This window comes from Leishmania major, chromosome 11 (assembly GCF_000002725.2).
Source record: "Leishmania major strain Friedlin complete genome, chromosome 11".
Taxonomy (NCBI): Eukaryota; Euglenozoa; class Kinetoplastea; order Trypanosomatida; family Trypanosomatidae; genus Leishmania; species Leishmania major.
Window position 1 is genome coordinate 358,786 of NC_007252.2, and position 18,635 is coordinate 377,420.

Genomic DNA, 18,635 nt, shown 5'->3' on the forward strand with positions numbered 1-18,635 from the left:
CAGTGCACCGGGAGGTGGGTGAGCTGTGGCTGCGCGCGTGCACGTTTGCGAGATCGTTCGTGGCAGAGCGAACCCCAACGAGGGCGAAGATGAAAGGAGATGCCTTTGTTGTTGTCGTCGTGTTCGTCACCTCGTGAGTTTTCAGCACCCCTCTTTTTTTGCTCGGTGTCGTTTTACCGTCTCGCTCGCTTGCTCCTCCTCCTTCTCCATCTTTTTCCCGTCACGTTCGGCATTGGCCCACACGTGTGCCTAAAGGTTGACTGCTTCCGAGTCGTCGATGAGCTGCGCGCCTGCGTGGTCACTGTTGGTTTATACGTTTGGTGCCGGCAAATGTAAGCACCCCGCGAGCGCTCTATCGCCTCCTTCCTTCTGCCATATATCTCTCACGCTCCCTCTGAGGCGCGCGAGGGGGAGGGGGAGAGATGCGGTCCTGCCCATAAGCACACAAAACGCGCGACAGAGGGCGGCACTGAGAGAGAGAGTGCGTGTGTGTGCGTGTGTGTGTGCGTGTGTGTGTGCGTGTGTGTGCGTGTGTGTGTGCGTAACGCTTTTTCTGTTCGTTCTCTCTCTCTCTCTCTTGCTTGTGTGCCTGTGCATATGTCTCGATACGCTCTCCCCCCCCCTCTCCCACCACACACACCTCCTCTCTTCTTCCCTTCATCCCTCTGACCTCTCCGATGATGTACATGCTGCTTGTCTTGTTTCGTGCATTCTTCTGCTGCTCATGCTGATCTGTGTTTTTGCGTGTGTGTGTGGGGGGTGGGTGGGTGGGTGCACGTTTTTCATTTTTTTGATTACTTTGCTGTTAATGACTTCTCCCACCCACCTCTCCCACCCACCACCACCGCCGCCATCTTCCATGTTGCTTTTGTTCCGCCGTCTCCTCCTCCGTCACGCCTTTAACTCACCGTCTTACGGGACCGTCACCACTAAGCTCTAGAAGCAAGCACACCAAAAAAGAATATAAAAGCACGAGGAAGGTAGCAAGACGGGTATGATGTGTATATATATGTATATATATATATATACATGTGTGTGTGTGTGTGTGTGCCATTGCCTGTCTGCAACCCGTGTCTGATGCCGACTGTCACCGCCGCCGTCGTGTCGCCCATGCGTTCAGGTGGAGCGCCGAGTCAGAGTCTGTCTGCGCTCGCCCCTCTCGCCTGCCTGTTGTCCTCTCCTTTGTCTTCCGGCATCCCGCCTCTACGGCGTGAGGGAATGGAAGTAACGAGATCATATACTGTGCATGTAGGTGACTCAGTGCCAGTCAAAGGCGTAAAGACTCGGCGCGGACGCTATCTCCGGGGCTTCCACGGAGACGCACCTTCCACCGCTCCCTCTTCATCCATCGATGCTCTTCGTGGATAGATGCTTGCGCATGGATGCGCGCACCCACGCATGTATTCGTGCGTCACCTTTCCCTCCCCTCCCTCCACTCTTTTCCGCTCAATGCTGCAACACACACACATACATACAGGCAGACAGACACATAGACGTGTGTGCGAGTGTACGCGCGTGTGTGTGTGCTCACTGAGCACAGCCTTACGCACGAGACAGCCGTGGTTTTCTCATCGGCTCTTTTCTTTTCCTGCTTTCCTTGCCCTTCCTCCCCTCCCCTCCATTCTTCTCCCTCTCCCCCACAAAGTACACTGCGTGTGCATGTGCACGAACACGATGAGCAAAGCAAAGAGAACCGTCGCGGCACCCAACAAGGCCGACAGCACGGCGAACCCCACCGCGCCGGAGGTAGTGGAGTACATGACGCCGTTTAGCTTTTCGGGCGAGACGCAGGAGGCGGCGGGTCGCATCTACCGCCTCCCGAGTAGGGCCGACTTCTACACCTTTCGAACTTTCGCCGACTCGCTGGACGGCTTCGCCCTGCGCTACAACCGCGCCAATGAGGTGATGGTGTGGGAAAAGAAGTTGTCCAACGAGCCAATGCACGTCATCAAGGTGTTTGGCATCTTTGTAAAGACCAAGGATAACCCCAGCGGCGGCGCCACCCCGGGGGAGCTCTACAACCTCTTGCAAGACCCTATTTTCCGTGAGCAGTGGGACGAGTACCGCCAGGAGGCGTTCCGCGTCATGAGCCTGAGCGCGAACACGGACATTGGCTACTACGCGGCTAAGAGCCCGATGCCACTCGTAGCAAATCGCGACTTTGTGAACCAGCGCATGTGGCATGAGGCGGGCCGAGACGAGTACGTTATCTTCAATACATCGGTGCCGCACTCGGCGGTGCCACCAACGTATCAGAAGGACGCGCACCGCAACAAGCACGGGCCGTACATCCGTGCCATCTCGAAGCTGACGGGGTATCTGATCCGCCCCTGGAAGAACCCGAAGAGCGGCGAAGTTGAGGGCGCGAGTCTCACGTACATTACGCAGACCGACCCGGGTGGCTGGATCCCGGTAAGCCTGACAAACTACATCGCCACCAAGTTCGCGCCGAACACAATGAAGAACGTAGCACAAGCGCTGCCAAAGTTCCGTCTGTGGTTCAAGGAGCAGCTGAAGGCTGGCACGTACACAAAGGACTGGGATTTGACCCCTGAGTGGTGGGTCGAGGACGGCAGCGACGACGCCGTCAAGAATGAGACGGTTGAGTTTGCCATTAAAAAGTGGAGTGAGGAGTCTGCCATGAAGTAGTTGGGCGCGGTGCACTTAGGATAATCAACTTCGCACGGATATGTGTGTGTGTGTGTATGCTCTGTCAGGGTTACGAGGGTGACAGAGAGAGAGAGAAAGCCGAGAGAGGGGGGGGCGAGGAGCGGTGTCGTCGCCAAGGATACCGTTGCTACTGGTCGTGCGTGTAGTCCTGCTTGGCCACCCATTGCTTCCCCCCTCCTTCTCCCATTCAATATCATGTTGCATCGTTGTCTCCGACTTGCTCTCTTCGCCTCATTATGGGCGCGCTCATCATACCGGTACTTTTCTCTATCGGCGACTACGCCGCGAGATATCGTGTGCCTTTACATGGATTGGGTGTTTTTTTTTTGTGTGTGTTCATCTCGCACGCGTGACCTTCTGACCTACCCTCCCCCTCCACACACACGCACACCCTCTGACCCCCCCCCCACCCCTCCTCTCATCCATATCGTTTCTTTTTTTTTTCCCATCATGGAGGAGGTGGGTAGGGGTCATGGAAGTGCGTGTGCATTCGGTGGCGATAATGATAGGAGGAGCAGTAGCAACCGACACACACATGTCGAGGAGAAAAAGGAGATGGTGGGAGGTGGTGGTGTGCGGTCAGGGGCGAGGGAGCACAGGAGCGCAAACCTCACGTTCCCTTCGCCTTGGTCTCTCTTCTTTTTTGGTTCAGGTGGATACACGCACTCACACACACGCATACCCGGACACACCTTCTCGAAGTTTGTGAAGCTGCCTTTCGTTATCTTCTCCTTACTCAGCGTGCTCTATGCAAGAGTCAGTTGCATCCTCCCTCTCCCCGCGATTTCGCCGTTGCTGCCTGCCGTGCCCCTCCATGAGACTCCCTTCTCTCTCGCGTCTATGTGCCTCCAGCGGAGAACGTGATGAGCGTCAAGGCACTCTCCCCTCGCTTGCCCTTTCGCCTGCCGCGGTGTCCTCTGCCGCCGCCTTTTAAAGGAGAAGTTGGCCGTGCCACCGACAAGCGGACTCTGCCTCGCCCTACGTCTTCTCTCCACGTCCCCTGGTACCTTCTCTGTCTCTCTTTTTCTCCATCCCTCGTGACTGCCGCCATCGTGTACACAGACACTGCGAGCTGTCGCAGAGTGACCCAAGGAGCGACTGTGCGCGCGTGTGCGCTCTGCGCGGAGATTGGCGATAGAGGGGCAAACTCTTTTCTCAAAGCCGCAACCCTCTTCTTCAAGCCTCTCCGTCCTGCGCCCCCCCCCCCCCCCCCATCCACCCCGCCACGCACACACACACACACACACACACACACACACACACAACCTACCTACCTACCTACCTTGCTTGCTTGCTCCATCGACGAACAAACAACAGTACCACGTACTTCCACAACATTACTCCCTCCCTCCCCCTCCCCTGCTACCGTTTCCGTTCTGTGTGCCTTTGAGCGCCCGCGCGACGTGGAGGCGATATGTTCACCACGCAAGACCCTCAGGACATTGTTGTCTTGAGGATGGCGGCTTTTCGGCACGCGACGCGTCGAGCGGGCCATCGAATGCCTGCCCCAGAAGCATCCACAGCTTCGCCGCCGCGCGCCGCTTCGCAAGTAACACTACGCCCAGATAATCACGAAGCGATGAGAGGCGCACACAATACTGACAGTGGGCGCGAACCGTTGATGGCAACAGCTACGGCACCGAGCGTGCCGTGCTTCACGTTTAAGCTGCCTATACGGCCTGCCGCTAGGCCAGATACCAGCACGGGTGCTGGTGGGGGTGGTATTAGTGCACCACGCTCGCAGGTGGCGCGTGCGGCCTTGGAAGAGGCACTACAGAAGCACGAAGCTGCGCTCCGATCCTGGGCAGACGAACCTGCCCAGCACATCTCACCCAGCACGATGGAGGCGATAGGCGTCCACTTGGGGCCCGCTGCGGTGCTGTCGTCCGCGACGCAACCTCGACAAGGACTAGAGCGACTGTATACAGGAGGGGTACGCATGCACTTTCAGCCCTCCGCAGATGACTCAGCTTCCCATGTGGCGGCGTTGGCCCAGCCGTACTGTAGAGTCCTCGCTCAGGGATCGATGGCTGGCACGGGCGTCCCGATGCAGGTGGTTGAGACGCGGACGTCAGCGGAAGCGGCAATTTCGGGCGCTGCCATGGAAGCACATCACGACGCAAAGTGTGGTGGGGCGCCTGGGGCACTTTCGGAGCGCTCAAGAGACGATGGGCATGCTGCTTCCGCGTCCTCCTCATCGTCTGCACCGCAACCGCAACGCGATCACCGAATATTTGTCCCTCTTGCACGCCGCGCAGCTCTGGCATCAGGGGCTACCTGCGCCCCCCGTCATGGCATGCCGCTTGTGCCCTACCAGCTTCCGCTGCGTATGCGGCCCAGTGCTCCGGCGCCGGCGCTGCGGAACGCATCCGCCGCAACTAGCAGCTCCTCACCGCCGGCTGAAACCACGCGACGCGCGTTCCTCGACGAGCAGGCTAGGCGATACGCGCAGTGGCGTAGCCGCCAAGCCGCCGTGCTGCACCAGCTGGCGCCAGACATGTGGGACCGCGCGTTGCCGCACTACGCAGCGTTGGATCGGCAGCCGCGCGCCATGGACAGTGGCTTGCGCAACCACGCCTCTTATGTGCGTCGATCACAGTACGATAGTGGCTTTGTATTTGTGTAGCCGAAGCATATCCGTGCCTGCATCGTTGCCGGTCGCCAGCGTTTGCTGGCGTAGCGCTCCTTCCTGCCTCTCCCGCCATCACTCATAGCCCCGCCTCACGTGCTGCACTCTGGCCCCTTGTTGTCACCTTTCTGGCTGGACAGGATGGCCTTTTACATTTTCTGCACCCGCCCGCCCTCTCCCTCCTGCCTCGTTGCCGACCCTTGCTAACACGCACACGCACACACACACACATAAATATATGAGCGTGCATGCGTGGCCGTACACGTCACGCCATGCTACACGTCCATGCGTGCGGGTGCTCGTGTTTTTTTGTGGGTTGTGCCGGGTTGGCTGCTTATTCTTCTTGTACGTCACTTGACCTGACATTTTTTTCCGTTGTACCGCGGCATCGAAATTTCGAACTGAGGAGTGCATGCGTGCATGTGTGCGTGTGTGTCGATGACAGCAGCACCGCGTCACGGCAGAACCGCCGCTCATTCTTCCTCCCTTACTTTTTTTTGCTTATTGTCTTGTCGTGCATACACTCGTGTACACCGTCTTTTGATGTCTTTGCTGCCGTTACCGCCACCGCCTCTCACCCCTTTCCTCCTTGCTTGCGGGACCGTCTTGGTGCGCCGTGGGATGACGCTCTGTGTTGCATTCCCCAATGGCTCGCAAGTGACGGGCGATAGGGGATCGCTCGACGCTTCTGTGAACGGAGCTGCGTTGCATTTTTTCTTTCCTTTTAGGGCTCTCGTGCTCGCTGATGACGAGGGGACAAGGCCCCGCAGGGCGCGGCGTCTCAGGGTGCAGTGCAGCAGCCCCACCTATCCCTGCCAGGGCGAACACGCTTCTGCGATCGATATGATGGGCAGTGTGTCGGCGTGACTCGAGCGTATCCCACCCCCGGCCCTCACACCGCCTAGTGGCGTGTGGGTGCCTGAGTGCCACCCGCGAGGAGGCTGCACGACGTGGCGACCTGCCTGACGGGGGAGCGGCTGTGAGGCGACATGCGGGGCGGCGGATTTGTAGAGTCTGGGGCAGAGGCCGTGCTGCGATGACTGGGTTCGCATTGCTGTAGCGCGCGTGTCGAGGGCTGCTGCGCGCGACGCGATGGGTGCCTGTGGGGCAGGCCGTGTGGTGGCGGTGGTCGAGGTGTCGAGGGGGAGCACTGTGACCTCATGCTGTATGGCAGAGAAGGGCCACGTGGAAGAAAGAAGAGCTCCGACAGTTGGACTCGCTGGTGTGAGGAGGGATACTCGCCAATGGTTCCTTCGCATCTTTGGTGGCACGTGTCCTCTCGACCGTTCTAACCGCCGCTTGTTTCTGTTGTTCCTTCCCTCTCACTCTCTCAGGGTGTTCTCGATGGTGGTTCAGTGCATGCGTCTGCCGCACACACGCACACAGAGAGGACTTCCTCGTTGTCTTCGCCCCTCCGCAACCCATGCGTCTTCTCGAGCTTCATTGATGTACCCTTTCTGTCTGCCTCTTTTCTGTGTTTTCTACCACGCTCCCCCTTCCTGAATCTGACGATGGGCTTCGTGTTTGACCGACACCACACACATACATACATACATACACACATACACACTCACACGCACCATAAAAAACGGATGCGTATCGTGACGCACGCCAAGCTAGTATGCACGTGTGCGCGCAACGATTTCACAGTAACGTACACAGGGAAGCTTGACGCACACCCACACCCAGCTACCCACACACGCACGCACGCACGCACATCTCAGCTGTCGTTCTTGGCTGCGCTCTTCGTACTCGCTCTCTGATTCACGACACCACAGAAGACGTCCATGGGAGACACGGCGTCAATGACTCCGCTTCCCCAGCAACCACCGACGCCTCCGGCGGCGTCTCCATACATCACCCCTGAGTCCAAAGAAAAGGGCGATGCCGGTATCTACGCGGCACTCGACGCCATGCAGCTGTCGCGTGCCCTGCACGGCGTCACAAGCAGTCGGTTGGACCAACAGCAGCTGCAGCAGGTAGCAGCAGCGCGCGGGGCGTCACCTACGCCCGGTGGCGATGGTGGTGCCACACAGAGCAACGCAGTACGGCTTGGAATGGAACCGGCAAGCTACCGGCAAGGAACATTAGCGGATGTGCAGGCCATGTACAACGCGGCGGTTGTGGAGGCTGTACAGGCGGTCAGCGGCGACGCAGCCGCTGAGGCGGTGGAGCGTGGTGTCGGTGGAGCTGCTGTCACTGCGACCGCTGTCGGTTTGCCAGACGACGTGGCGACGCTGCGCAGCGCGCTGCCACTTGTGCACGAGCTGAAGCCGCGCGACCCGCTCAACTTTGATGCGCTGCAGCGCCTTTTCGTCCTCATGGAAGAAGCCGTCGGCGCTGCGGAAGTGGCGGAAGGGGTCGGAAGCGGCGGTATCACGGCGCTGCTGCTGGCAAACGGTGTGGTGGACCCGGCACGACAGCCGTCGCCGTCGACGGAAGCGTGGGAGGCCAAGTACCGTGAAGTCTACGCTCGCTACCCACTCCCGGTCGCCCATGCAGCCGCCTCGTCTGCCGACTCGCACAACTTTGACGAGGACGACGACGACACGCAGCCGGAGGTGCACGCACAGAACAATGAGGACCTGCAGGAGTTCTGTGAGAAGCTCGGTATCGCCTATGAAACCCACGCAAAGGCGGTGCGCGACGTGGCATTCTACGAGATGACTGTGTTTCCCTTGTTGTGTGCTTACCTCAGCCGCATCAACGAGCGCACCGCCGGCGGGCGTGATGCCGCTACGGTGGCCGCGGTGGCCTGCTCGCGAGTGAAGGTGCTAGATTTGTCGTACAACAACATCGGTGCGCCAGTGGTGTCGACGGCCTCGGGCGAGGACGGGGGCAGAGGCGATGTTGCGCCAGTGCGCCAGCTATCCCCGCTGCGAGCCCTCGCGGCCATGCTGGACGCGAATGAGTCCCTGCGGTACCTCAACCTGCGCGCCAACGCACTGGGTCCCCGCGGCGTTGGTATCATCGCCAAGGCACTGACGAAGAACATTGCCCTCTGCGGTATTGACCTCTCGGCAAACGCCCTGAACCTGGCGACGAGCACAGAAGAGGTCGAGGACCCGCTGTACGAGCCGGAAGACCCCGTCTTTGGGGAGCCGTACGAGGGCCTCGAAGCGCTGGCGGAGGTGCTCAAGAAGAACAAGTTCCTGCGCGTGCTGCGGCTGGCTGAGAATGGCCTGCACGCTGGCGAGGACCTGACGGCACCCCCACCCGAGGAGGACGGTGAGGAGGCGGACGAGGAAGCTGCGGAGGAGACGGCAGCAGCGGAGGCGGACAGCGGCGCGGCAGCTACGGCAGGGGCACAGGCACCCCGCCCCGGCCTGTCCTTCGCCGATGCGCAGGAACAGTGGCAGAGCATACCGCTCTGGACACTCCTCAGTCCACTCTACCGATATCAGCGCCTTCGTGCACTTGACCTCTCAAAGAACTTACTGGGCAACGACGGCGTGCACATGCTAGCGGTGGCGTTGTCGCACAACACGTCTGTGGAAGTGCTGGACTTGACGGACAACGCTATCGGGTATGCGGGTCTGGGTCACCTCGCTCGGTATGTTTTGGGCAGGGGCGTGGCGGTCGGGGCCGCCTCGACTGCCGCGGCGCCGCAGAGTGTGCTTCACACGCTTATCCTGCGGCAGAACCCGCTCGCGTGCGTCGGTGGCGCGGCAGATGCTGCTTCTGGTGTGAACGCGCGCCGCCGCCGTCTCACCAAGCGCCAGCAGAAGAGCGCCTTAGCGGCTGTGCGGAGGTTTGCGTCTGCGCTGGAGGGGCCACGTGGCTTGCGCCGCCTCGTCATGGCAAACACCTACCTTGGACCGACTTTCAGCAGTATCGTGCTGCGCTCCCTCACCCGCGCAGAGGCGCTGGAAGAGCTGGACTTTGCGTACAACCACGCCTGCGGTGACTATCCCTCCAACTTCGACGGCACTGCGGCCCAGGAGCTCGCCGGTCTGCTGTACCAGCTGCAGCGGCACGGCCCACCGCGGCTGCAACGCATGTGTTTCGATGGCAACAACTTGACCGCTGCAGGTGTGGCGGCGTTGATCCCCCCTGAGGTGCATGTGGCGTTTCCGCAGACCCTGCACAAGCTCACGCTGAGCCGCAACACTCTCAGGGACGATCTCGGGTCGCTCAGCCAGCTGCTAGCTGCGGGGGCTGCCACAATCACCCACCTCGACATCTCCTACAACAATATCTTAACTGTGGCGTCGCTGCTGCCTGGTCTCGCCACCGCAACGTCGCTGAGAGAGCTGAACATGAGCCATAACAATCTCGGTCTTCAGGAAGGGCTTCTGCGTGGGATGACTCCGGCGCAGCAAGAGATGGAGGTTGCCCAGCTCTTTCAAGTCCTCGCGCAGCTGCCGAATCTCGAGGTACTCGACATCAGTCACAACGACTGGCGCGCCACACACATCGAGCAGCTCACCGCTTTCTTCTCCAATACGGCTTTGGCCACGGCGCTACGCAAACTCGACGTGCGCAACACCCCGCGCGTCCCGACAGCGCAGCTCATGACGCTGCTGCAGTACGTGGCGAGCCGACCGACGATGGAGGTGTTTATGGCTACTGTTGTGCCAGACAAGAGTGAGGGGGCGGACGCGGTAGCGGCAGATGTGGACAGCACAGTTGCCCCATGGACGCTCGACTCGGTGCTGCAGGTGATTCACGGCGTCGTCGTCAACAGCGGATCGCTTCTGGAGGTGGACTGCGGCCTTCTTCAGGGCGATGCGGGCGCGGCTAGCAGCGGCGATGACGCATCGGTGAGCTCTGTGGCGCTCGACGAAGCCCGCGAGCGGCTCCTCCTGAATGTCCTCATGAAGGCAGCGACGCCATCGATGTAGATGGGGACGGGGCGGGCGGTGTGCCACTGGCTCACCTTTCGCAGTCAGTCTCTCTCTCTCTCTCTCTACGTGCCCCTGCTATTCTCTGCTCGCACGAGCTTCTTCACACCTGAGCGGCAGCATACCCAGGAGGACTGGGGGGGGCGGCGGCGGCGGCGGCGTACGCATCCGACCAGCATCCGCGGCTGGTCTGCTCAGCGGTGCACCGTGCGCGTTGTGAGGAGGGGAGGCAAGCTTATGTATACACAGTATTTAAACGGTACCGGAACGCACCTATGCGGATGAGCGCAGAGTAAAAAGAAGTGAAAGTGCGCGTGCGTGTGCCGCTCAAGGTTTTTTGTTGTTGAGGAGTTGCGCGCCGGCCGCACGCACCCACATCCCCCGTCATACGCAGCGTGCCTCTGCTCGTTGCCCTTCTGCGCTGCTTGCCGCCGTCCCAGTCGTGTCCCCTCGCATCCGCTTTCGCTCTTGCTGCTTTTGTTTGGACGTTTCTTGCCTATCGAACCGGCGGCGGTCAATCTCCCATACATGTGTATACGTGTGTGTGTGTGTGTATGTGCGTGTGGGCGACGGTGTGCGTGTGCGTTGGACAGAGGTACGCGGGTGCGCGGGTGTGGAGGACACACGAGTGGGGCTACACGTGGCTTGCCAGTCTTTTCCTTCTTTTGAAAATTTCTGTTGGGAATGATGATGTACAGCTGCCATCTCCCACCATGAACAGTGCGCTCACATGTCACGGGAAGCGACGCATCTTTCCTGCATTCCCCCTCCCCTGCCTCCGCTCTGCCCAGCCGCGGCATCAACAGCACTCTAGAGGGTGGGTGGGTGGCGCAAGGCGCAGTGGAACGAAGACAAAGAAAAGAAGGGGCAGAGTGGAGGGTGGCTTTTGGAAGAGGGAGCCACATGTGACGACAGAGGAGGGGATGGAGGGAGGGGGCGACTGCCTTCGCAGAGGGCTACAGCGGCACAAAAAAGGAATGAAGCTGCAAGACGGGAGGCGAGCGGAGCCTGTGCGGTGGGAGGTGGGCGTGCACGTATGCTGTTGCCAGCGCCCTTCCCCTCCTTTCGTGTTTTCTCTTCCTGTGTCGCTGTGCATGCACGCCGGCATTCCGGGGCCTCTCCCCCCCCCCCACACACACACACTCTATTCTTTCACCCCTCCCTGCTCTCCTCGCCGCTTCTCTCGCCAATGTTTCCACGGGCCTGCGACAACTTGAGCACTCTATTTGCTTTCCGTCTCTATCCTCTCTCCTCGCCTTTATTCTTGTCGCACTTCTGCTTTTTCTTTGTACGGCTCCCACCACCCGCTACAGTTGGCTACGCGCACGATTGCATCTAGACGACTTGAGCGCCGCGGCTGGCCCTGCCCCCCCCCATCTCGCACTAGTGTCCTTCGCGCAGCATGAGGATCGAGGAATGCTCCTTCTGCAGTGCCCCGATCTACCCGGGGCACGGGCAGGTGTTCGTGCGCAACGACTGCAAGATCTTTCGCTTCTGCTCTGGCAAGTGCCGCAAGAACTTCGGCATGAAGCGCAACCCGATGAAGCTGAAGTGGACGAAGACGTTCCGCAAGGCAAACGGCAAGGAGCTGGCGGTCGATAGCACCATGGACTTTGAGCAGCGCCGCAACATTCCTGTCAAGTACAACCGCGAACTGCTCGGCGACACGCTGAAGGTGATGAAGCGCGTCGAGAAGATCAAGCAGCGGCGCCAGGAGGACTTGTGGGCGAGGCGCATGGAGAAGGCCCGCCTTCAAGAGAAGCAAGAAGCTTCCTCGGCGCTTAAGCACAACATCGACTGGATCGAGGACGTCGAGATCAAGCACAAGGCACGTGACGACCTGGTGGCCATCCAGCAGGAGCGCGAGGACAAGAAGGCGAAGCGCCGCGAGGCTAACAAGAGGCGTCACCAGAAGCAGCGCCTGGCCGAGAAGGCTGCGGGCACGTCCGCCTTCCGTTCTGCCAAGAAGAAGTAGCCCCCCCCCCCCCTCGCCCCCTCCCGCTCACTCACTCACTCCCTCGCTGACTCTTATTTGCCCGCAAGAAGAAGCGAGAATGCAAACGCAACACGCAAGAAAGTGAAAGGTGATGAGAATAAGCGGGTGCGCCGCGAAGGGCATACAAAGGGGGGGGAGGACGGCGTCTTCTCTCTGTGGTTCTCTCAGTAAATCAACCTGTCCGTCTCCGTGTCCTTGTCGTCTGCTTGTGCCTCTTCTCTCCCCGTAGTCGTGTCTGCGTGCGTTTCTGTCTTCCTTTAACTTGCGCCGCTCACATACACTCAAGCGTGTTAGCGCCTAGGTGGTCGGGGAGGCGAGTAGCGGCGCGTGGGCAGAGACGTGTTCCCTCTGGCGCGGCTGGCGAGCACTGACGCGTCTTCTCCCCCCTCACCCTCTCCCCTCCCCCGTCCCGTTTCCCTTTCTCTGGGCGGGGGGCGTGGGGCCGCCTGCCGTTGTTGTGGCCGGCGTGTTGTTGCATTGTTTGGCCCGCCTGTTCAAGTGCTCCTCGTTCCTAAGTTGGATCCCCCCCTCTTTTCACGCTCGTCCGGTGGAGGTGCCCCTCCCTGGGCCGGCACGTCGGCCTCCGCGTGTGGTCGGCCTTTGTGTGCGTGTTTGGCGTTGTCGATGTTGTCAGAGAGGGGAGGGTGTCAAGTGTGCGCGCGCTTCATGACCCCCTTCTTGATCCTCTCCCACCCCCTTGTGATCCGAGTAAACCGTTAAGCGCAGGCTCTCCTTGATCAGTATTGTTAACGAACCAAGAACGACACAAGGCTTGCGGAGCAACGGCGGCATGCGCACACCGACATACACAGGCGGTATCCGTGGCTTGGGCGCATCCGATGATGGAAGGAGAGACAGTGGTGATACGGAATGCGCGCCTGTGCGCACGTGTGCACGGCGACGTTGCTCTCCTGACCCTCTCATTCGGCCCCTTCGCCCGTGTCCACCTGTGTCTTCTCACCACAGTCGTAACCGTCAGTCGACGCTTATCATCTAGACGGAAATAACGCGAGTTGTCTTCCGTGGCGACTCCCCTGCACCCTCTCCATGTCAACCCCCCCCCCTCCCTCCCCAGCCTTCGTCACTGCACTCCGCTTCTCCTCTCGCTGTACTGCGTGCCTGCGTGTGCACTTCTCTCCTTCGTCGCGGTCGCCCGGGTATCGTCGCCAGGTCCCACCACTTCGCCATTCTCTGCCTCCGCGGCCCCACCTCCTTTCCCTGGCGCACCTTCTCTCTGAGTCTGTCTGTCTCTCTGGCGGGAGCGGGCCGCGCACAGCGAGAGCGCAACGAGACATCGTCGACTTCTTTGAACTTGATTTACACTCTTCTCCTCTACCTGGCCTTCTGGTTCGCGACACGCCCGCGGCACCCCCGCCTCGTGCGCCGGCGCCATCCTGCATAGAGCGGCGCGGCTGTGAACAGAGGAAGACGAATACGAGAGAGAGCGAAGCGCAAGCAAACGTAGTTGGCTTGAGAGAGACGCACGCAACACGCACACGCACACACCGCCGGGCCATCTCAGTATCGCTGCGTGCCTGCGCAGGTGCGTGTCTCTCTCTCTCAAGGGTCCGCCCCATCGACACCCTGAAGTGTAAGCAACCATAAAAAGCAAGGACACGGCGGCCGGTGGTGAGCTCTGTTGGCACTCCTCCTTCCCTCCCTCCCTCCCACCCACCCACCCATCCCCCTCTTTAAGGCTGGGAAGCACTACAGCTTCAACAGGGGACATTCAAGACAGCGCACGTCACAGCACAGGCGATCGCGGCAAGCCTGAAGCGGCGATTGAAAAGATCGCAACTTACCATGATGCTCACAAGATCGCAGGCCAAGCGCGGTCGCAGCAGCGACGTTGGGGATGAAGACGACAGCAGTGTAGTTGGCCCCGTCTCTTCGGACGCTGACACTTCAGACGGCGACGATGTCCATCGCAGATCAACAGCAAAGCCGCGTTCGTCTCCTGCCGAGACAACACCCATAAGGAACGGCAGCTTGGTGAGTGGGCAGCGTGGCGCATCGCTGCTCGCGTCGCCGCAGGGAGAGCGACTTGGCCGCGGATGTCGGGTGCCGCATGCCACCGTCTCCCTCGACGAGCAGTATCTCGCGGCCTCGTTGCGCCGCTCGAAGCCTCTGCAACGCAGCCCGGGCCACCGTGGCAACGACAGGGACGGCGTAGCAAGGACGAGAGGCGGCGACGAAGAGAACGATGCCCTCGCCATCCGCTCCCGATACCCGCAACGAGAGGCAGCGAAGAGGGCAATGGAGAATCTTCGCAGCACGCTCGCCCACCCCAACGGGGCTGCCGGACGTGGCGGCAGTGGCGCGGCTGACGATGAGGACAGCGACAGCAACAGCATGGGCGCTTTCAACTTTCGCCATCACCCGGAACTGAAGGAGGAGATCAAGAAGAGTCGCAAGATGTATCGGCGGCGATGCCGCAACAGGAACAGTGCTAGCGACGATGACGAGGATGAGTCCACCGCCTCTTCCTCCTCCGAGGAATCGGCCGATGCGAATGCCCGTGCCCGGCGAGCCACGCGTGGGCGGCCTCGCCTCTCCACGGACTGGCGTGGCAGCGCGGCGGCACCGTCGTCAAACTCCCCAGCAGGGGCGACGACGCGTCGCGCCCGCGCTGCCGACGCTGATGCCGTGTCGATCGACTCGTCCATCAGCGACGCCTCCATGCGGGACGAAAGCGTCGAGCGAATGGCGCAGCAGGACCAGCGCGCCCACCCCTCCTCGTCCTCCAGCGAGAGCGGTGAGGGCAGTCTCACTCGCGACTTCATGACGGAGGCGCAGCGGCGCCACGCCGCCCGCCAAGCCCGCGAGAGCGTCACCGAGAACATCAACATCAACCACTACATGGCCGACGCCGTCGGTGTAGAGGACTCGAAGAAAGTCCGCCGCCGCCAGCTGGATCGGCGCTACCGCTGGCTGATGCACCAGGAAGAGGACGCGCGGACGCGGGCAGACGGCTATGGCGGCTGCGCAGGCGCAGCGGACGGCGGGAGTGGCGGTGCGACGACAGCGGCGAACGGGGCGCTGGGAGACATCTCGCCCCTGCAGATCGATGACGGCATCACCTTCGACAGCGTTGGCGGTCTTCCGGAGCACATCGTGACGCTGCGGGAAATGGTGTTGCTCCCGCTGCTCTACCCGGATCTGTTCGAGCGCCTTGACCTCAAGGCACCGCGTGGTGTGCTCTTCGTCGGCCCGCCCGGCACAGGGAAGACATTGATGGCTCGCGCGCTTGCCAACGAGGGGTCGGGGTTTGCGCGCGGCAGCAACACAGACGGGGCGACACCGTCGCAGCAGCAGCAGCAGCAGCGCATCACGTTCTTTGTTCGAAAAGGTGCGGATTTGCTCTCAAAGTGGGTAGGTGAAAGTGAGCGCCAGCTGAAGCTTCTCTTCGAGGAGGCGAAACGCCTGCAGCCGAGCATCATCTTCTTCGACGAGGTGGACGGCCTCGCACCGGCGCGGCACGCCAAGGCGGAGCAGACGCAGGCCGCCCTCGTCTCGACGTTGCTGGCGCTCCTGGACGGCCTGGAGGACCGTGGGCAGGTGGTCGTGATTGGGGCGACGAACCGACCAGACACACTAGACCCCGCCCTGCGCCGCCCTGGCAGGTTTGATCGGGAGCTTGTGTTTCCGCTCCCAGATGCGGCGGCGCGGCGACACATCTTGACCATCCAGCTGGCGAAGAAGGCGATGCCTGGCAATGCGGCACAGCGCGCAGCCCTGTTGAAGGACTTGGTCGAGATGACTGAGGGCTACACTGGCGCCGATCTGGCTGCGCTGTGCACCGAAGCCAGTCTTCACCGCCTCCGCACGGCACTTCCGCAGCTCTACCTCAGCAGCCAACGCTTGTTAGTGCCACACGATGTGGAGAAGGCACAGCTGCACGTGCGCACCGAGGACTTCTACGCTGCAGCTCAACTGATGCAGCCATCGCTGCGCCGCCCTCGCAACCGCGGTGCCAGCGGAATGGCGGATTGTTTTCTGGATCCGTACATCGAAGTGCTGCTGCGCGGCACGCGCGACGCGACGCTTGCGGCATTGACGCCGTCGTGGTCGCTGGTCGACAAGGCGTTGCGGGCTGGCTCACGCGACTGTCAAGATATGGCTACGGCGGTCCGCTCACTCTGCACGGTTCCGATTCCGCAGCCACCGCGACCATGCTTGCTTGTGCTCCGTGAGACATCGGATGATTTGCCATCATCTTGGTGCGCCGCCGCTGCTGCGCCTGCGGATCGATCAGCAGAGCAGCATCAGCAGCAGCGCGCATTGCGGCTGCATCACCTGGCGATTAGTCTGCTCAAGGGATTACCACGCCTGCCGCAGCTCACCGTCCACCTGCCTCAGCTTTGCTGGGATGACAGTGAGTCGAGAGGAACCTGGCGCGCCTCGGCCGTAGTCTCGGACGAGTGCCTGGGCGACGGATCGGGCAGTCGTTTTGCGGGCATCAGCTTCACGCACATGAGCCACGTGGTGGACTCGGTGCGCCAGTGCAGCCCGTGCGTCGTGTACCTGAGCGGTGTGGAAGAGTGGCTGAGGGGCACTAGCGCAGAGCAAGAGACGGCAGCCACTGACTTGTCTTCAGACGACGAAGGGGTTGTCCGCGTCGGCTCTGCGGCGGCATCGCACACGGTCCCCTCACGGCCCGACGCGTTCACCACTTCCGCAGATGCCAAAGTGGTCATCGATGGTGCAGAGGGCCCGTCGCCCGTGCACCAGCAGCAGCTCTCTCGCAGGCGGCAGCATCTGTTACAGGTGTTCCGCTACTACCTGAACACGATGGCTGACACGGACGTCATTTTTGTGCTTCCCTGCGCGACGGCTGCGACGTGCGAGCTGCTCATCGGACCAGAGAGCCCTGCCCCCGCCGCTTCCAAGCCGCGGACTGCGGCGACGGCATTATCCCCACAACAGCTGGACTCCCTGTCTCCATCTTCACCGATTCTCCAAGCAGACCCACCGAGCGCGGTGCAGCTCAGGCGCTTCTCTGCGCGGCAGCAGCTGTTGCATCCGCAGTTCTCTGTGGTGGTCGCAGCCGTATCCGCCACACCACTGCCGAATGACCTGTGCCAGTTCGTGGCGTACGTCTACCGCATCGTTGCCATGACGCTTCAGCTGCACCACCGCACCGCTGTGGTCAATGCAACGAGCGAGCCCACAAAGGAGCACGGGGAGACGAGGGCGGCGGCGGCCGTAGGGTCTTCTGGTGCACTAGTGGTCGATAAAGCACCGCCGTCGTCACCGCTCTCCGCCGTTAATCTGCGTGCTCGCCGGCGCGCCGACCGCGCCCAACGGTGCAAGCTCTGGCGCAGGGTCGAGTACCGCCGCCTGCAGCTGCGCCACGTGCTGGTGAAGTGGGTGAGTCAGTACATCAACTCGGGCAAGTTCAAACTGTTGGCCAGCGCCGACCTTGACCTCGCTGCTGATAACCCGCAGTTCAAGTCGTGGCAGCAGCACACGCGCCACCATCGCATTGGTCTGCAGGACATCCTCGAGAAGATCGAGGACGAGGCGTATGTGTGTCTTTCACAGTACCACGACGATATTGACCAGCTCGTGCGCAACGTGCGTTCTTTCTTCCGCACGCGAGCGGCGCAGGATCAGCGCTACCGCCTCAAGGCGCTGGACCTGAAGGAGACTTGCCTGCTGAATATGTACAAACTGAACCGCGACGTCATTCGCTTCTGCGAGGAGACGCGCGACATTCACGAGCCCTCGTCGGATGAGGATGCAGCCGACATGGGAGAGGCGCAGCGCGTTGGGGCCGAGGTGCCAGGGCGAGATCCCACGGCGCTGATCTCCAAGGATGCGGACCCGGCCCTCATCGCCGAGCAGTCTCGACGGGCCATGAGCTTCTCTCAGCGTCCCCCGGCCCCGGTGCGGCGGAAGCCGCGGCGGTACTACGGAGAGCGGCGACGTCGCCGAAAGCCCAGGAAAGACTCGAAGGCAGAAACGAAGAAGACGTCAGATGAAGTGGTGCTGACGAGTGACGGCAGTGGCGACGACGATAGCGGCGACGGTGACGAGGAGGACGAGCGAGCTTCGAACGAAGGCTCAGCCAGTGAGAAACAAGCGGCAGCGGCAGCAGCAGCAGAGGAGGAGGAGGAGGTTACAGCGAACGGTAGCCACACGTCTGCTTCTGGTGTGGCCAAGTGCAAAGCATCTGTCTTGAGCACTGCCTCGTCGGCCCAGGACTGGGCATGCGGCCTTCTTGCCTCCCTGTCCTACACACGCCTCTACCAAGTCTTCAAGTCGATGATGCGTGGACTGGAGATGGAGGTGCGCGGTGCAGAGTGGCAGGTGGCGTCGGCCGTTCTGCCTGGTGAGGCTGGAAAGCCGGATGACGCTGCAGGCGTCCCACTAATAGTGGCGGGGGATAGTGAGCGAGCACCAGATGCGTACGCCGCGACGGTGTTCAGGCAGCTTCTACTCGCAGCAGTGGGTGAGTGAGTCCGTACAAGGAGGAGGGGGTGGATAGGACGGA

General features: G+C 61.2%; 4 protein-coding genes across 4 annotated transcripts; all 4 read left to right on the plus strand.

Annotated features, from left to right (window-relative positions):
- Nucleotides 1–1,659: 1,659 nt before the first annotated feature.
- LMJF_11_0880 (conserved hypothetical protein) lies at nt 1,660–2,649 on the plus strand (the record flags this gene model as incomplete). The annotated part of the gene is made up of 1 exon (XM_001681505.1): nt 1,660–2,649. The coding sequence occupies one exon, from the start codon at nt 1,660–1,662 to the stop codon at nt 2,647–2,649; it is 990 nt and encodes a 329-aa protein (XP_001681557.1).
- Nucleotides 2,650–7,104: 4,455 nt separating this feature from the next.
- Nucleotides 7,105–10,143, plus strand: LMJF_11_0890 (conserved hypothetical protein; the record flags this gene model as incomplete). Its single annotated transcript, XM_001681506.1, has 1 exon — nt 7,105–10,143. One exon carries the CDS (start codon nt 7,105–7,107, stop codon nt 10,141–10,143), a length of 3,039 nt encoding a protein of 1,012 aa, XP_001681558.1.
- A 1,402-nt stretch (nt 10,144–11,545) lies between these two features.
- On the plus strand, nt 11,546–12,118 carry LMJF_11_0900 (putative 60S ribosomal protein L24; the record flags this gene model as incomplete). Its single annotated transcript, XM_001681507.1, has 1 exon — nt 11,546–12,118. One exon carries the CDS (start codon nt 11,546–11,548, stop codon nt 12,116–12,118), a length of 573 nt encoding a protein of 190 aa, XP_001681559.1.
- Nucleotides 12,119–13,942: 1,824 nt separating this feature from the next.
- On the plus strand, nt 13,943–18,601 carry LMJF_11_0910 (putative ATPase; the record flags this gene model as incomplete). The annotated part of the gene is made up of 1 exon (XM_001681508.1): nt 13,943–18,601. One exon carries the CDS (start codon nt 13,943–13,945, stop codon nt 18,599–18,601), a length of 4,659 nt encoding a protein of 1,552 aa, XP_001681560.1.
- Nucleotides 18,602–18,635: the final 34 nt, after the last annotated feature.